Raw genomic sequence first — 17732 nt, forward strand, 5'->3', positions numbered from 1 at the left:
GTGATATCACACAGGGGGCTAAGGTCATAAATCAATAGGCTCTGAGGAGGCAGAGGAGAGGCTGGTAGAGACAGTTAGAGGAGAGCTGGCTAATGGCAGCAAAGAACATCTATCATAGCAGGAAAAACACACAGATGACGCTGCAGCAATTTGTGCATCTGTGTGGTTGGTGTTAACTGTGTTCAGTCCATTAACTAAACTATTAAAAACCTCACCCTTGTAATATATAATGAACACTAGTTACTGAACAAAGAGTATATATCATTATGTCATTGTCTCATTGACACTCCTTTTATACCTTGAATTAACATGCATTATTATCGGATAGAGCAAAAATGTATAAAATCCAGGTGTAAATGCATTCAAGACACATTGAAGCTCTGATCACCTCAACCATCTCTGGTCAGATACATTTGGCCAAAGTGTACATGCAATGATCCTCCAATCTACATATAGCAACTTCTGAACCCAACATAAACCTGCAGTATAGGATGTACAACCTGGATGCACATGCAAATTAAAAAGGTGACAGGCAGGTCACTTAGTGACATATTGTCAAAAATTGATTTTCAGTGGCATGAGTGGAAATCTGTGCTTTGCGAGGGAAAGATTTCAGTGTGTACACTGGAGACAAATTTTTACATTTGTTGTAAATGTAATTCAGTTAAATCATATATCCAGACAGAGGAAACACATTCTAATTCCAGGTGTAAATGGGCTTTTAAAGATTAGGTCCTGCTAAAGCTGACACTCAGACATAAGGTGATACAATATGCTAATAGAGGCAGGCTTACCTTCTCATCTAGAGCTTTATGGTGTTCAAACAAGGATTTTAGTGCTTTGAGGACCTCAACCTCACTGGAGACCCCCGAGGGAGACTGGGCCTGCCGCTTCACCACTGTCATACGAAGTGACCGCTCGTGTCTGGACACCAGGCACTCCAGATGCTCCAGCAGTAGCTAAAGAGACAGATCAGAGAGACAGTCACAATCATCATCTTTGACATCGCAATCATCATCGTCATCCACATTGTTACAAATTGTCAGTTGCATTTATTTGTTATCACAGTCACAAACCCAATCCATCTTATCAGATGCACTGACACAATATGAAAAGGTGTTACCCCCAGTGAAATGAATGCCAAGCCACTCATTATACTGCAATGAGTTCTTCTGTGGTAAACCTCTTGTCAAATCTGAATAACCATATGGGAAAAAATGTAGCGGCTTGTCCATTTCACTGTCAAAAACCTTTTGGGAAAAAGTACTGCACAGTTGTAATGCCTCCGCAGTGTAAAGGCATGAACAATGCAAATATCAATTTCAACAATACCTCTACTCAAAAGCAATTGCAATCCTTTGGACAGTGCACAAAATGGATTATGCTAATATGTGTTGCTAGGTACCATGCCAAATCAATTGCCAGTAGAGAGCATCCCAAGGACGGAGGAGAGAGGTAGAGCTGGAGGAGCTAACTTCCAGCAATGAACGGAACTCTGATAAAACCACCAGAGCAAGTCTGGCTGCAGAGGTAAAAGACTATTCACTGACTTTTTTTGCTCAGGTTCAGCTATGAGACAAGAGTAAAAGATGATCTGCTTTCACTTCTGATTTTTTCCTCATTGGTTCTGCATCCTGGAGACACTGCAGTTTCATGATAGGCTGCTAATGCAGATCTCAACACTCCATCCCCTCTTGGGAGTTGTCCAACACAATATAACACAACACCCCAATGATAATGATCTGCTAAGAGGGTACAGTGTCAGTTTCGGAGCCTTCGGAGCCTGCCTCAAAATAATCACCTCATTCTTTCCTAGAAAAACCCTGATTGGCTCCTTAAACAGCCGCTTCAACCCTGACATAGCTACGCTTCACTAGCCTAAACATCTCCCGCTAAAGGGCGCCCAATAAAGCTGCGGCTGGATAATATGTATTGTGTGGTTAACCACTGGTTAGGAAATCAAGTTCCTACTGGCATCACTGGCGAACAAAAAACGGGTCATTCATGCTGCATGCTTTTTTAACAAAGACCACCAAGGTCCTTACTAAGCAAAAAAAAGGGACACAGAAGGGTCTGATGAGAGATCGAATGGCACCTAAACCACATTAACCCTCTGCTATTCTCTTATATATTCCTCTTTGTTTGTGACAGCAGGAGGGGAACAGAAGGCTGCAAAAGCGTCACTAGTGGACTGCTCAGTTTCACCATCCTCATCATCCATTTCCCCACGTCCAGTACTAGAAAAACTACAGTTCGCTGTGATACAACTCTGACCCCTACATAAAGGAGTATAATGCCCATCAGTCATTGTAGATGCAGATTGCAAAGATGAGTTTTGGCGGGCGTCTAAAGGTAAGCACCATGTCTGAGCTCTTACTGTCAGACACCCTGAGCAGTGAGACAAACATGCTGACTGAGTAGTCTAGACTGTAATGTTGAAGGGGGACTGAGCGTCGTCTGTTCCCCTGTCCCACTGTCCTTGAGTGCATGAGGGGCTGGCAGCAGACTGAGAGCCCCATCAGCAGCCATCAGTAGCCATCATGGGTACATACACACACACACACACACGCACGCACACCAAAACGCCTACCATTTAATCAATCAGAAAGTGAACGCTTGGCCTCAGTTCTGCCTCAGCTAACGCCCTCAGAATAATAACAGGCAACAGTCCCAGTCTTCTCCTCCTGTTCAATCACTCTTTCCATCCTCTATCTGTTGCTCTCTCCCCCCCCCAATTCTTTCTTATCGTGTCTCTGCACCAGTTTTGAGTCTAGAATAAATATGCATTTACATGCAAATCGTTTAGTTGTGATGCTTATCCAAAACAACTTGCCAAAGTAACCTAGCGTTCCACTGTCATCAATTCTGTTGTCAGCTCCTCAGTCCACTGACTGCCTGCACACGCCTTAAAAGATTTAATTATGAACTTTTAAAGCCCTAACAGCGACAAAACCAAGCTTAATTAAAGTTTGGCTGGTAATTGCCCATTGGAGGATTCAAGGTGATAATGAAGTGAGAGAGTGAAAATGACTTTCCTCCTTCCCTCTTTTCTTGCTCCTCACCCCATTCTCTCCCTTCCCCTTCTTTCTCTCTCTCTCTGCAGTGCTAAAATCTTCTTGCTTCTCTGGAAGCCAGCCTACACCCAGAGACAGACAGTGCACCACTGTAAATCCACACTTAATCAGCACTGGGATGGAAAACACAGTCTTATCTGTCAATAGCAGCGTCTGCTTACTCCTTTAAAATGAAAGGTTTTTATTAAAGATACAGAACTTCAGCTCCAAAAATTTGAGTTGGCCCTCTAATGTTTTCGGTTCTTGTTCCAAATAGTCTGCATTGGACACTGCAGGGCATCAGTGCTATTTGGGCTTAGTTTTCCTGTTGAGCAGCCATCCATGTCGAGTAAGTGGAAAAATCTTCAGCCAGAATATTGGGAGCTAATGAGGTATGCCTGGGCATTGGAAACAGACAGTGCACATGGTTGCTTCAGTGCTTCTAGAGCCTTAAAACATACCCACCAGATATCTTGCGTTTTCTCAAGACACTGTCTATCGGAGTCTGCAGCAGTCTATTTGCTCAAGCCCACAGACATGAACATTTTGGGGAAGTTGCAAAACTTTAGAGAGAAACTGTGGTAGATAAATGCAAATTTAAGAGGGGATGTGAAGAGAAACACTCTAAGCACCATCACCAATTTTATCCCCAAGAATAGATCTGGTTTTGCTGGACTAAGAACTGTTGTTGGAAATGTCAAAACAACGGTGATGATTGGCTGGCTGGGCACAGAACTCCTTGAATAGTTCTGTGCAGGCGATTGTCATGTTGAATCAGTTGCAGGGCACCCAACTGAGGCAAGCTTCATCAAAATGCTTCTGGTGGCTGGACTATGGAGAACTATTCTGACCAATAACCAGAGGCAGTATGGAAAGTATGTTAAGCCATAGGTGAGGGAGTGAATCAGTCAGTCAGTCAATGAAACAGTGTAATGAACAGGTGTGTGTTCATGCCTGCATGTGCGAGCGTGTCAGAGCTTCACTCACCCTGGTGTTGTTCCTCTCAGCCTTGAGTTCAGAGATCTCCTCCTCCTTCTCCAGCAGCTGCTCCCTGCAGGCGTTCAGCTCCTTGGTCAGCGCTGCAAACTCCTAGGCAACAAGAAGAAGAAGAAGATGGAGGATCAGGATAGGTCAGCATCATACAATACTCTGCAACATCCCTCCATGGTGATGTAATACAACATAAAGCAACATCATCGCTAGATAGGTACCACAATGTAAAGAATGATGAATCTTCATCTAGCTTAGCAAGGCCTACCATTGTACATCCTCAATGAAGGAGTAAGCCCATTTACAATAAACAACAGGTAGGGTGTCCACTTATATATATCCCTTATTTCATTCAAGGGCCAATAAAAATGATTCAACAATAGAGGATTTAATTGAAAAACAATGATCCGAACCCTGTGTTTCTATCTTATATAGTTCAAAAGTTACAAATGATTAGTATGATCTTAGCTTATTCAAGCAAAATGATGGTATTACAGTAATTCCATTGAACCTCTAATCAAAAATTGGCTAATTTCTTGCTGCAGTATAACACCACAAATGCAGATATATAGCAATATCATCTGCATAATTCACTGCAAATACAAACCAATATGTCATTTTTTCCTAAGCTTTTCAACCCATACTTCAGTAATACATTGTTTGTTTTTCGCACCATTCTGTGTAAACTCTGAGACTGTTGTGTGTGAAAATCCCAGGAGATCAGCAGTTTCAGAAATACTCAAACCAACCCGTCTGGCACCAACAACCATGCCACGGTCAAAGTCACTGAGATCACATTTTTTCTCCATTCTGATGCTTGATGTGAACATGAACTGAAGCTGCTGACCTGTGTCTGCATGAGCTTATGCATTGCACTGCTGCCACATGATTGGCTGATAGGATAATTGCATGAATAAGCAGGTGTGCAGGTGTTCCTAATAAAGTGCTCGGTGAGTGTAGTCTCCCCTCTACTCAACATTTTAGGAAGGCACACTCCTTTTAATTGTTCTATAGGTGCCATATTACTTAGTATACAATTAGGTTGGCACATGATTTAGACCACATCATTGCCATTCACAAAATAAACTTGTCCACATTTTAATCTCTTCTACTACAGCAGCAGTGACATGAGGGCAGGAATTCACCTCAACCTGACAGAGTGAGATTTTCTTGTAAACATAACCCAAAGGCGATCCAGTCGCATTAAATCGCAACAGAAAAAACATTCAGGTTACTACCACAGGCGTTTGAGACATGCGTGGTTCAAAAACGACCCCTGAAAATATTACAGTCCCTTAGCGACAAACGCAGATGTACATGTTTGCCCTTCTGGCAAGCATAAAAATATGCAAAACAGCACACTACAAAATACAACCACTGCTTTGTGCTCAGTTTCCCAGCCATACAAAGCATATCAAAACAGCTAAACAACTGAAATACAGTAAGTCTTACTCATGTGTGGGAAGATAATGATTCTGTTATTCAGCGCAGCATAAAGGATTTCTTACGTTCTTACTCTCTAATAAAGGAATTTGACCAAGAACAGGTCAACCCTGACATTACTTCTGGAAAAAAGTGTAAACCCACTGGACAATGAGAGAGAGGATTGAACGTGCTAATGGTAATCTGTGTATGAAAGCAGCAAAGAGGATTGGCTCTATACAGCGGTGTGGGCGCAGGGCCAGGCGTAGTGGGCTTAGACAGGACTACTGAGTGACAGCACTAAGCAAGATGAAGGCAGGACTGAGAGGATTGTGCTTTGTATCGGCTATGGAGCAGAACTACAAACCAAGCATGGCATTAGGGACAACAACTGACAAGACAGACTGTATGGCTGCGGTTTCCGGTGCAGTGACAGTTGCCTTTTAGTTATACATTTCTCAAGAGGCAGAGCTGCTCTGGAGGCAGAAATAATCTCATTGTTTGTTAAATCCCAATGGGTGGAGCAAAAGAACCACAGTTTTTCTGGCTAAGTAACATTCAGTGTTGCCAACTTGGCAACTTTGTCACTAGATTTAGCGACTTTTCAGAACCCCCTGGTGACTTTATTTCTCAAAGGCAACTAGTGACAAATCTGGCGACTTTTTCTGACCATGGGGAACAATGTTGAAGTGTTGAATCCCAAAGCATTTGCCAATAAATTGGTACGGCTGATGCCGGTTTGCTCTACTTGCTTGTCATCGAGAGAGGTCTAATGATCACAGCGCTTCCCACACACAGCGTAGCCCCCCTCCCTCCGGAGACTGTAGGTTATTGATATGCAAATTAGCATTTGATGTCATCTGGCGACTTCTAGCGACTTTTTGAGCAGCCAATAGCTACTTTCCTTGGAAACAAGTTGGCAACACTGGTAACATTACTGAAGCCCAGTGAAAAAAGCAAGGGGTAAGAGGAGCTAATATTATGAAGCCTAACACTCTTGCTACTAACTGAAAACAATGCTATCTAGGCCTAATACTAAGTTATCTAGGTTAGCTAGTTAGCCTAGCTGACCTTCCAAGTTCAAACAAGCTATACTAGCCTGTAACTACCTAGATAAGCTCGTTAGCTAGCTGCTGACCTTCCAACATCATGGGTGTTTTGAATGCCAGCTAACTTGCGCTCCAAAACTGCTTATTTGGCTCCACCCAATGAGGTTCAACTCACTGAGACTATTTCTGTCTACAGAGCAGCTCTGTCTCTGAGTTTAGTGTAAATGTGTTTTGCACTGAAATTTAAGTTATTACCAACCGTGATGTAAAGTTGCACAGAAGGTTCTGACCTCTGTTCCATACAGCAATCAAAGTACTGCTACTGCCTAATGGCTGTTCCCAAACAGTAAAATAACAGTACCAGCGGAGGAATGCTAAACTTTTGTGCAATTAGACAGAACATTACAACTTTAAATTATGCTCTGTTTGAATACACTAAATATACCAGCCTGCCATGACATTGCCTTGGTCTCTGCATGCCAGGGCAGCAGCTTCTGCCTCTCTTTCCCTCTCAGTCTATTTTTCTGCAGATGGATGACAACAGAATTGAAATACGACTGGGCTACAGTCACGCACCAATTATAGCCAGAGGGTCCGGCCGGTCCCCTCCATGATCCGCCATTAGCCCCCAGATGTCCCTCAGACCCAAACAAGGAAAGTCTTCCAATAATGTATGGCACTGTTGTTTCCCTAAACTAACTTTTTAGCGACACACTCTCTTAGGGATTCTGTGCTATGCCCATGACAATAACATTCTGGTAAACAACCATCATAGGAGCACCGGCAGCCTGCCGCTCAGAATGACTTCAAACCTTTGTCCCTGTCAGCTGAGTCTAAATTAAGCGTAGTCGAAGCAGACGTGTCTTTGGAGTGGGTCACGCCAGGCAGGTAAAAAGAAATCAACTGTCTCCGAGGTGACACTTGAATGACGGGAGGAGTCGAGGTTCTATTTTAATTTTCGAGTGAGTTAATGTGACATGATAACGCGCATGCTCTGTGGCTGATTGACACACACAGTTTCAGTCATTAAAAAAAGGGAAAATGTGTGGGAGAGAATTGTGGGAATTGAATATACAATAATACGCCCTTCAAGGACAATGGAACTCAGGTTATAGCCTATTGATTTTCTTCACTCATGTCCTGTAATTGTAGCTGGGAAAATGCATAGAGTCCAAACCGCAAGAATACATGTTTACATCTCAAAACAACCTTCAAGATATGGAACGCCATGTAAATATTGATGTCAGTTTTCTCGGCTGTAACTCCATTATTTCTTGAAGCTAGTCAACTTAATACAACTGTCTGACTTCACTTTGTAAGTCTGAATCTATATACCATCTGCCCTTCAAGGGTCATGGATATTAACTCAGTGTTACATAGAAACTCAAGGGAGCGAGGCAATATTGTGTCTCATTGCTACTGTAGCACACCAAATCCTCAAGCAATGTACTGTAGAACCTTATAGAGCGACAAATCCTCTGTGCAGAGACACACACACACACTGATAATCCCTGAATTATCTGTAACCCTCACTCTGTATTATGACTGAACAATCTGAAAAGTCAAGTGGATTTATTCCTGCGATCAAAGACTGGAGTTTAGGTCTGCTTTCTCAACAAGCAGGGTAGGCAGAGGAAGAGCGTTTACGTCAGATCAGGAGCCTCTTCCCTGTGGGCTTTGCGTGAAATCCCAGAGGGCAGCAGGGCTTGGTCATGGTTCTCTCAGATCTTTACCAGAATAGGACCACAGTCACTAATAGCGGGTTGGCCATCCCATCTACAAAGATCAGGATCAGAGGCCTTGGGATCTTGCATTACAACATCTTTCCCCTTGGAGTGGCAGGCAGGTGTGAATGCAGCTATTCCTGATATGACAATTACATGCAAGAGGGAGAAATTAAACTGTCTCATACTTCTGCTTCTGCATTAGGCCACCAGTGTTGGCCTCATTACTCCAAAAAATCATATACCACTCATTACAAAAGTAATGTTATTACTTTACTTATTACTCCCTGGAAGCAATAATTCCTTATACCCCTAAAACCAGCGACCCCATCCTCTCTTCCCTTCAAAAATAAGACAAAGAAAAGATCAGGGAAACTGTATTGTTAGTACTGAAATTAATAGTACTCTTAAAAAAGCAGTAAAACTAGTGTAACACATTTCACATTATCACCCACCATTCAACATCAGCCAGAGAAAACCAGGCCAAGATGCAGCCTTTGACCTGTGAACACCAACACATGCCTCACTGTAGTTAGTCTACAAAAGTCAAAAAGCCAGAGGTTAGTCTGTAAGATCAAATGCGGCTATTAGAGAAAAGGGCCTGTTGAGCTAACAACTAGATTAGCAACAAGATCAGGTCAGCTGTCACGACCCAGCTGTTACCACGGCAACGGCAGAGGGGAAGAAAGTGCTGGCTTGGAAACCACATCGGCGTGACAGAGGAGTCTTGATCCAGAGTCGAGCTTCTATTTTTTCTTTGCTGTATCCTATTATTCTTTTGCTGCTAAAACAATCCACTTTCCCCACGGGTATCATTAAAGTTTCATTTCTTCGTAGTGATCCATAAATTAAGCTCTTCTGTCATTATAGAATACTCTACCTCTTTGCCTCACCAGACTTTTTTTCCTTTCCCAAACTTGGCGTGTACAGTAGGTCAGACACAAAAAAGAAGAAGCTTAGCGCTCATAAATCTCTCTCCCAGAGGAATGTAGCTAATCACGGTCACCTCCTCCTTAGAAAAAGCCCTTCTGCAGATTGCACCATTTGCTTTAATGCTTATGAGACCTAACAGTCCCCGGTACGCTTCAAGTCGCTCCGCATTTGACTACATTACTCTCTCTCCGCAGCGCAATCCTTTCTTTTAGAGCCGAGCGAAAGAAATGGCTGCGACCCAAGTGGCTGGGAAATGCTTTTAAACGCTGCCTCTTCCGAAAGGCCACACTGTCAGGGCCGAGACAGATTACGGGCCCCGCTGAAACAAAATCTCATATAACATGGCGACTTCAAGAACTTTCTCTAAATCGCCGCTCTAAACTAATACAACTATCTCTCTGTCACACAGAGCGTCTCCTGCGCCCGAATGAAACCGGATGTTGTGGGATTTGTTTGTTTTCGTAACCCCTCGCCCTTCGTCTAGCACCCTGACATCCTCTTTAATTAACCTCTCCATCTTTTGTCACCTAGGCTAATCAATGTCTCAAGCCAAACCTTACACAGACGCAAACACATACATACACACACACACACACACACACACACACACACACACACAGGGTAGCAGGGAGTGTGATAATCTTGGAAGCGTCACACGGCATGCTCAGACAGGCAACGCTCCCAAATGAGACAAGATAAGACTTCAAGAACCAACTAGCTAATGAATTTCTAACGGCTGCTCTCAGGTCATCTAGGACCAAACATAGAACAGACTTTCTGATAAACTAAAACATAAATAAAGGCAATAGCTTACTGAAAATCCGCTTGACAGCTGGATGGAAACGTTGCTACATAGCCAACCTATCCCAGCTTACTTGTTTGAATTTCTACAACCTTGACATATTTGCAATTCAGCAGCACGAGCTGGCAACGTAATCACATATATAATATGCTGTATATAAACAACTCATAAACCACCATGCTCAACCAGAGCTCCCAATATCCTGGCCACGCTGAATTATTCATGACTTGGAAAATCCACCAAATGGAAGCAAATCTCCATTCAGTGATATTTATTTTTACTGTATCTCTCAAGGAAAACACAACTCGGTAAAATCTAATTCCCAAGAAACACCGCGTTCAGGCCCCGCTCTCATAAATAACCTGAAAATGGATAGAAGGGTAGAGGGGAGAAAGGTAGGAGGGGAAAAAAAGTGAATGGCTGAATGCACAATGGTGGAAATAGAGAGAGAGAGAGAGAGAGAGAAAGAGAGAGAGAGAGAGGGAGAGGGAGAGAGAGAGAGATAGAATATATATATAGTAAAAATGCACATGCCAGGCTTGCGTGACAGAGCATCCTCAGCACATCACTTAAAGTGGACTTTTCACATCTGCTATGGCTTTACGAGCAGAACAGAGGTAGGGAACACACACACAAACACACACACACACACACACACACTAGACCCTGGGGTCATTCCAGAGCTCCCTCGGGGGAAGTGAGAAGAGGAACGCCAGCATTCCTGGATGTTGCCAACTGCTGCCCAGCTGTGAGCGGTGGCACCTGAGTTGCCCGCCGATTGCCGAGCTGTGGTTTATGATAATTAGGAGGTGTTGATTGCTGTGTGGACTGGAGGATGAGGAGGGAGACGAGCATCTGCACAGTGCGAGCTGTGTCTAATGATATGTGCGGTGTGTCTGTCTGTGCACTTCTTCATAGATGTTATCCAAGGTCGTTTTGATCAGGGGTCACCACTTTATTTTATAGTCCACTCCAACAGCTGGGAAGAATACAAGTCCACTTGGATGAGCTGGGGCTTTGCTCTAGCACTCTTTTACCCATGAACTACTGGACCCTGTAGTACAGCACTGTCCCCCACCTCCCCCCCCCCCCCCCCCTTCTCATTACCTGGGCAAACTGCCTAGCGCTGCAATATGTCAGGTAGTGTGTGTGTGTGTGTGTGTGTGTGTAAGTATGGCGGCTGCCTAGAAGGTGAACTCTAAATGAAATGGGGGACAAGGCTTCCTCCCAACTGTCGGCCAAAATCACAACAGCCGCTACATTTTTTAAATGGAGCCGGGTTTGTGGGTGTGTGTGTGAGAGTGTGTGTGTCAGGAGAGAGTCTTGCTACCGGCCTAAAACAAAACCCGGCAATTGTGCGTCAGTCTTGGAAGAAGAGACAGAGATGCGGTGGTGTGATTGACGGCATGCTGATGCACCGGGTAAAATACAGAGAGCCGCTCCACAAAAAGCCATTCATGTGATGAAACCACCTCCATCTCCCGCAGGCAAGCTGCAGGATTCTTTTAGCAGGAATGGATGATGAAAACTAAAATTGACTGAAACCTCTGAAACCACCCACTCTAAATAGCCTAAGATGAGACAAATAAGATTGAAAAACAAGTCGGAGTTTACAACCTCCAGATACCCTTCCAATGGAGTAATTAGACAAATTGTGACAGCTCTCGCAACAACAAACTTTGAAAAAGCAAAACCTATTTCTGAATGCATCGTGACTGTAATTTGGTGTACCAAAGAGCACTCTGGGGAAGCACCAGATAATGAGCAATAAGCCATAAACAGACACCTTCTGTAACATTTGTATTCCTTCAAATACAACAAGTTTCAGAAAGCCCCAACTGGAGGTCTTTAATATTTGATAAACAGTGTTATATTTACAGTGTGAGACCAAAGAGAGGACATGGCAGCAGGAGTTTATAAATAAATAATGAGATGAACCTCCTACTATCAATATGAACACTGCCTTTCCCACAGCCCAAAAATGTCTACACAGGGTGCATTTCAAGCTGCAGAGTGACACTGCACTGAACCTGATCATTTCAACATTCAACATTCAAAGGCCCTATGATAACCTAAAGCCCTGTAATAACCTACATGTTGTTGATATCAAGGTTGGGTCAAGCCACGTTCAATCCACTCATCTCAAAGTAAAATGACACTTCCATTTGCACAATAATGGGTTGAGACTTCTTCAATAAGGTCTTTACAAAATGAATATAATGAGAAGAACTTTTTTTATGGCAAAAGATCTCCAGTTTTGATATTGTGCATTATCAACTTTCTGAATTACTTGAAGTCAAAGTGAACTGACTGATATCTGACTGATATATCTGTAAGAGCAATGATGTGGATCAGAAAGCTTGAGTAGGATGGAGGCCGATACAGATACTGATATTTTGTGCCAGTTTTTATAATCTTGAATATCTTGACCATTTTCATACAACAAATTCCTCCAAAATACAAGTACACAGTTTATCCCAAAGAATTTTATTTTTGACTGGGTGGAAAAGCCCCCGAAACAGCATTTAGACCATCATGGGACAATAAAACACCATTGAAACCCATACAAATCATTTTTTTAGGTGGGTTAGCAGCTCCTTAAGGCAAGCTGAGGCAGGTTTCATTGTAGTTTTTACAGACTGAAACCTCCAGGAACCTCCATCATATTAGAGGTGGACGATGTTGACTTATATGTGATTATATGTGACCCATATGTGATTCTCAATAAAAGGCCAATATCGCCTTGTAATATATAGAACTGATATATTGGTCTAACCCAGTCTCTTATACAGCCATACTACACAAAGAGAGAACCATTTGGGACGATTGCTGGCTTGGGATTCTTGGCCTACTTGCTGATGAATAATGTCGGGTCACAGAGGCTCTTGGACACTATTGGACACTGAGGAGCCAGGCAGACCTTGAGGAATAGATGCTGCACATGAGTTTCAGCCCAGCCAGCAGGCTCATTTCCTCCACTTTAAATATTCAAGAAGGTCATCTGTGCTGTGCGAGCATCTCTTCTTCCTCATGGCGACGTACCGGTGCGCTGAAGATAGGCGACAAGTGTTATAACAGCAGCCTATGTGCTTCTAACAATGGGGCTCTCCAGGCGGCGTGCAATTGCCCTCCATGTGTCTCTGTCAAAATAACACCAGATGGATCCTTGGACAAGGACACTGACTGACTCATCTGACCATCTATCTGGCTGCCATACTGTACAGTCCCACAGTACCAGGGTAAAATAACCTGGAGATCCTATATTAGAGCCTCTATTCCTGTATTTTGAGGCTCACTTTGATCTGGCAGACATTGGTTGTGAAGCCATCACAACTTCAAAGAGCTGCTCAACCAAAGGACATATGATTTCTCAATATAGATGCACTAGCGCTAGATTGTATTTTTATTACTTTCCCAACACAATAAATGCATTCAACCCAATAAAGCAATATGCCTGTCAGATTTTATATCTCTTTCCTTTACAAGCTGTACATGTCCTCTAAAAAAGACACATAAAATCTAACGGCACTACCCAGAGGTGGATCGTTTATGCATAATGAACCCTGCACAAATTAATCATTCACAATTAACCATTAACTTACAACGAGCCAGCCGTGAATAAGGGGAAACTGAATTCTCTTGGTTGAATAATGCATTGATTTTATTCAGCTTGATTGACTGTGATTAGTTGGGGAATGGGATAGTCAAACAGCCTGTCTCCCAATGGTAATGGAGAGCTAGACGAGACAATGAACATACAAGATCCAGTCCTTGAAAATGACAATGAACTGTTTCTACTCTTGACAAAATAGGCTTTATGTGACACTGTTGTGATAAAAGTATATGAGGGCAGTGGTGGACTGCCCATTACACTGGAACCTTTACTGGGATACTAGACCAGAGGCAGACAGCAGCAGAATGAAGAATGGCCACTACAGATGGGAGATGGGCTCGTTTAAGGGGAAAGCCCAGCAGACACATGGATCACATCCATGTGTCACATCCACAGAAAACACCCTGACACATGTCTAGGCATGTGTATAGGCCACACACACACACTATGCACCCACAAAAAAAATCAGGAAAGTAAAGGTCATTAGAAGTGTTTGTGTGCATGTGTGTGTGTGTATGTGTATGAGAAAGTGAGAAAGAGGGGGGGGGGCAGGGTGATTTACAATGACCTTTAGTTGGTGAGCTAAGAGGGGTCGTCTGTGTACTGTAGAGGCCCCTTGGGGCCAAGTCGTAAATCTGAGAGTGGAAATTACAGCCCGGCGATTTACTGCCCTTCGCGCCCCTAATAACTAATTTTGATCTCTTCGAACCCCTTTGTAAGGGAACCTGCCCCGCCCCCATAACCTCCACCCCCCACCATCAGCTGCCTGCAGCTTCCAACCTTCAAAATTCAAGCCATTGATCTCTACGTAGGATTAGCCAAGTGGATGTACGCCTGCTGAAGCAAGTATAACCATAATCACCGGGAGATATAGGGGTTATTCTCATCAGAAACAATACGCAGTGATTGGAGCTATGAAAATATCTTCCATCTCGACCTTCTAGCTCTGTATAAATGCAGACTGGAGTTTTAGTTCTATAAACATTTCTTAGAAGCAGAGCAGAAATACTCTCATTGGTTGAGTTAAATCATGATAGGTGGAGCCAAAGAAGCACAGCTGACCACAAACTGTTGAGACTTGCTAATCATTTGCTTGTTCATGTTCGGAGCCAAAGTTTTTCTGTCTAAGTAATATTAGACTGAAGTCCAGTGAAAAAGGCAAGGACTAAGAGTGGAGGTAGCTGATATTATGAAGCCTAGCACTCTTGCTACTAACTGAAAAAAATGCATTACTAAGCTTTCTAGGTTAACTAGTTAGCCAAGCTGACCTTCCGAGTTCACACTAGCTACACCAGCCCATAGCTATGTAGGCAAGCTAGTTAGCAAGCCTGCTGAAAAAAGATTATATTGCCATTTATATTTTTTATCATATTTCTTCTTTGCCATTCAAGCACTGTGGTTCTTGGCCCCGCCCATCGAGGGCGGGGCCAAAGAACTCAACCAATGATAATATTTCGGCCTCCAGAGTAGCTTTGTTTGGATATTTGAAACTCCAGTCTGACAAACAGGTTCTGCCTTTGTGTTTTGTCTCAGAGCAAATACGTTATCTCTCAGGGGGAACAGAGGTGAGCGAAGACTTGGAAAAGAAGGGAAAGGAATCCTGCATTGTCTGGCAAGAATGGTAATTTAAATACTGTTTGGGAAGGACTAACATGATATATACTGTAATAATTTTAGATATTCACTCTCCCTCTCCCAGTCTCTAAGGGCATAGAAACAATAGGAAAAGCTATTATAGTGTGCTGTACTGTAGACAGGGAACAACACATGCTGTCAGCACTGCAGAGAAGAAGCAAGCTCCTTTTACACATTAGGGATCTGCCTGGACTCGTGTGTGTGTGTATGTGTGTGTGCATGTGTGTGTAACGATTTGTCTCTGCGGAGGGCAAGGTCAAGGTAGAGAAGGCACGAGACTCCTCTCAAGATGGATGATTTGGTTTGCATTGGGGAATTGAGAGCGAGGCTATGAAAGACATTATCCCAAATCCATTCCTACTGCAATATGTTTGCTCTCACTTGACACATACAGGTGCATTGCATGTTATGGTGATAGATTAATGCCACTGCAATGCGTGGCAATGCCGCGCCCATGTTAAAAAAGGTCAGAAATCTTCATTACACTTCCGGTTTCCCACATGTGATGTTCTGTCAAATGCGTCTCATTTGGTCCCAATATCATCGGGCGTCCAGGCAGCAACGTGGCTGCATATCGCTGTGAAACACCCAAACAAGCATGGCTGGAAATGTCAGGCCATTCATCATCTATTACCCACAGAGAGCAGAGCGCAGCAAAGGACACAGCAGTCTTAGTCCACGGCTTTCTCAGGGACACAACAGCAGCTTGATGTGCTGTGACTGCCGTTCACCTTGTGCGGCAGGAGTGGGTGATTCTCATGGCCGACGACCCGATGTCCACTTACTCTAGCTCAGCTGTCCTGAACTGGCAGTGGAAATGGGATTAGAGTTCCTTTACATTTGTTCAGAGGATTAATGTGCGGGCCAGAAATATAATTAGAGGCCTTTTCTACGGCAACAGGAGGAGTAGAGAAGAATCTGTTCCAGAAAAAAACGCATTGGGGGAAATGAATGTCAGACATGCACCGCGCTGGCAGATGAATGAAGAGCGCGGAGACGAGGACGAAAGCGGAACTCGGGCTCCGGCGTGGCGTTCTAAATCAAAGTCCGGTCGCCAGATAAGCGCGGCAATTTTAGCGAGGCCGATAGCCAGGCAACGGAGCCGTTTGGTGCGGGCGAGGTGCCACATTTGGAAAATTCATCACACAAGTGGTGGGATTTGGACAGATTACAGCGGGGAGAGGGTGGGCTTTGGAGCGTTGATGATTCAATCCCTGTGTCCACGCAGATAACATCCACTGACAGCCGTGAAAAAACAAAACACCCTCTGTGCATCAAACGAGTGCGCTCTCTGATGTTCAGTTGTTGCCGATATGAAAAAGATTGGTAAGATTAGGGAAAACCAAAGCCTCATCACAGGAATCTCAACAAAGGGCTACGCAAATCACTGACAACAGACAAGTGTGAGACGTGCTGGAGGGAATATGAGACACTAGCATACAAAGACAGAGCTAGATCTTAGAGCTTAGGCAGTGAGAGGTAGTTCCCTCTCTTGCCACCAGTTCTGCTACTGAATGCAGCGGACCCGAAATAAGTGATTTGTACTTTCTTGACCCTTGACCTTTTCTTCTCCACTCCTCCGTTGTGGCCCAGGTGTTTTGTCTGAAATGGCTGTTGAAAAGGCTATCTCTCATCCTCAGTGAGTTCTGGGCCACTGACCCGGACCCGGCCTTCACGTAATCGCAGACCCTTGAAAGCGAAAGCGCTCTGAAACCCAAAGATTATACTGAAGAATCCTCGAAAATAAGGTAAGATAGGATAAAGATTTATCGCCGAGAGAGAAGATAAGATAAAAATATGTCAAAGAAAGTAATGGAAAGAGATAGAAAAAAAACTTAACTGCCTCTGTGAAATGTGGGGAAAAAAGCATCCAGGTGATTTCTTGGATTGCAGTTCCTCGTAGGAGGTAAACATGTCTTGCAGATGATTTTCAGAAGCACTCAAACTGTTCACTGTCTGAGTTAAGGTGCAATTTCTTTCTTGCAATTTTTTTGACTATTACATTATAGATCAACAAGTATGATGACGTTAGACAGGCTTTCCATAATCACATGCTGACACATCTGAATACGGTCAAAGTTATACTGCAAGTCATCGGAGACACTGATAAACTTTGCTCTTTGATTTATACAGCTCAATATAATCTCTCAATAGACCTCCAGGGGGGATTTGTTTCTTAGGTAGACATGTTAAGACTCATCCATTAACGTTTACTACAATTTGATGACACCAATGAGAGCATAATATCGGCTAATCGCATCTCAAACCATCAAGGTGATCATATAATCTGCAATGGCAATTTATGGTCAACCATAAAACGTTGTGTGTGGTGCAGCTATAGCTAGCTATTTAGCCTTGGACACACCATTAAAGTTAAATGGCTTGTAAATATCAAATGGCACAAATGAGCAATTACTGTCTCAGCATTTTGGACAGCGGATGGCATTTCGGAAGGTGAAATCTCACATCCAGAGACTGCAGGAGACAGCTAGTGGGCAGAAATTTGTTTGC

General features: G+C 43.4%; 1 protein-coding gene across 3 annotated transcripts in view; it reads right to left on the minus strand.

Moving 5' to 3' along the window:
* Positions 1–17732, minus strand: part of ppfia2 (PTPRF interacting protein alpha 2) — a 137085-nt gene that overhangs the window by 39727 nt on the left and 79626 nt on the right. For all 3 annotated transcript variants that reach the window (XM_071512189.1, XM_071512201.1, XM_071512196.1), the window contains exons 2-3: positions 4041–4142; positions 795–959 (exon numbers count right to left, since the gene is read on the minus strand). In XM_071512189.1, the coding sequence (XP_071368290.1) occupies positions 795–959; positions 4041–4142 (267 nt within the window). The remainder of the gene's footprint in view (positions 1–794; positions 960–4040; positions 4143–17732) is intronic.

Source organism: Centroberyx affinis, unplaced genomic scaffold, assembly GCF_046629955.1.
Source record: "Centroberyx affinis isolate AG114_WGS23_722 - 3 ecotype Tasmania unplaced genomic scaffold, CSIRO-AGI_Caff_v1 ptg000277l_1, whole genome shotgun sequence".
In the NCBI taxonomy this organism is placed as follows: domain Eukaryota; kingdom Metazoa; phylum Chordata; class Actinopteri; order Beryciformes; family Berycidae; genus Centroberyx; species Centroberyx affinis.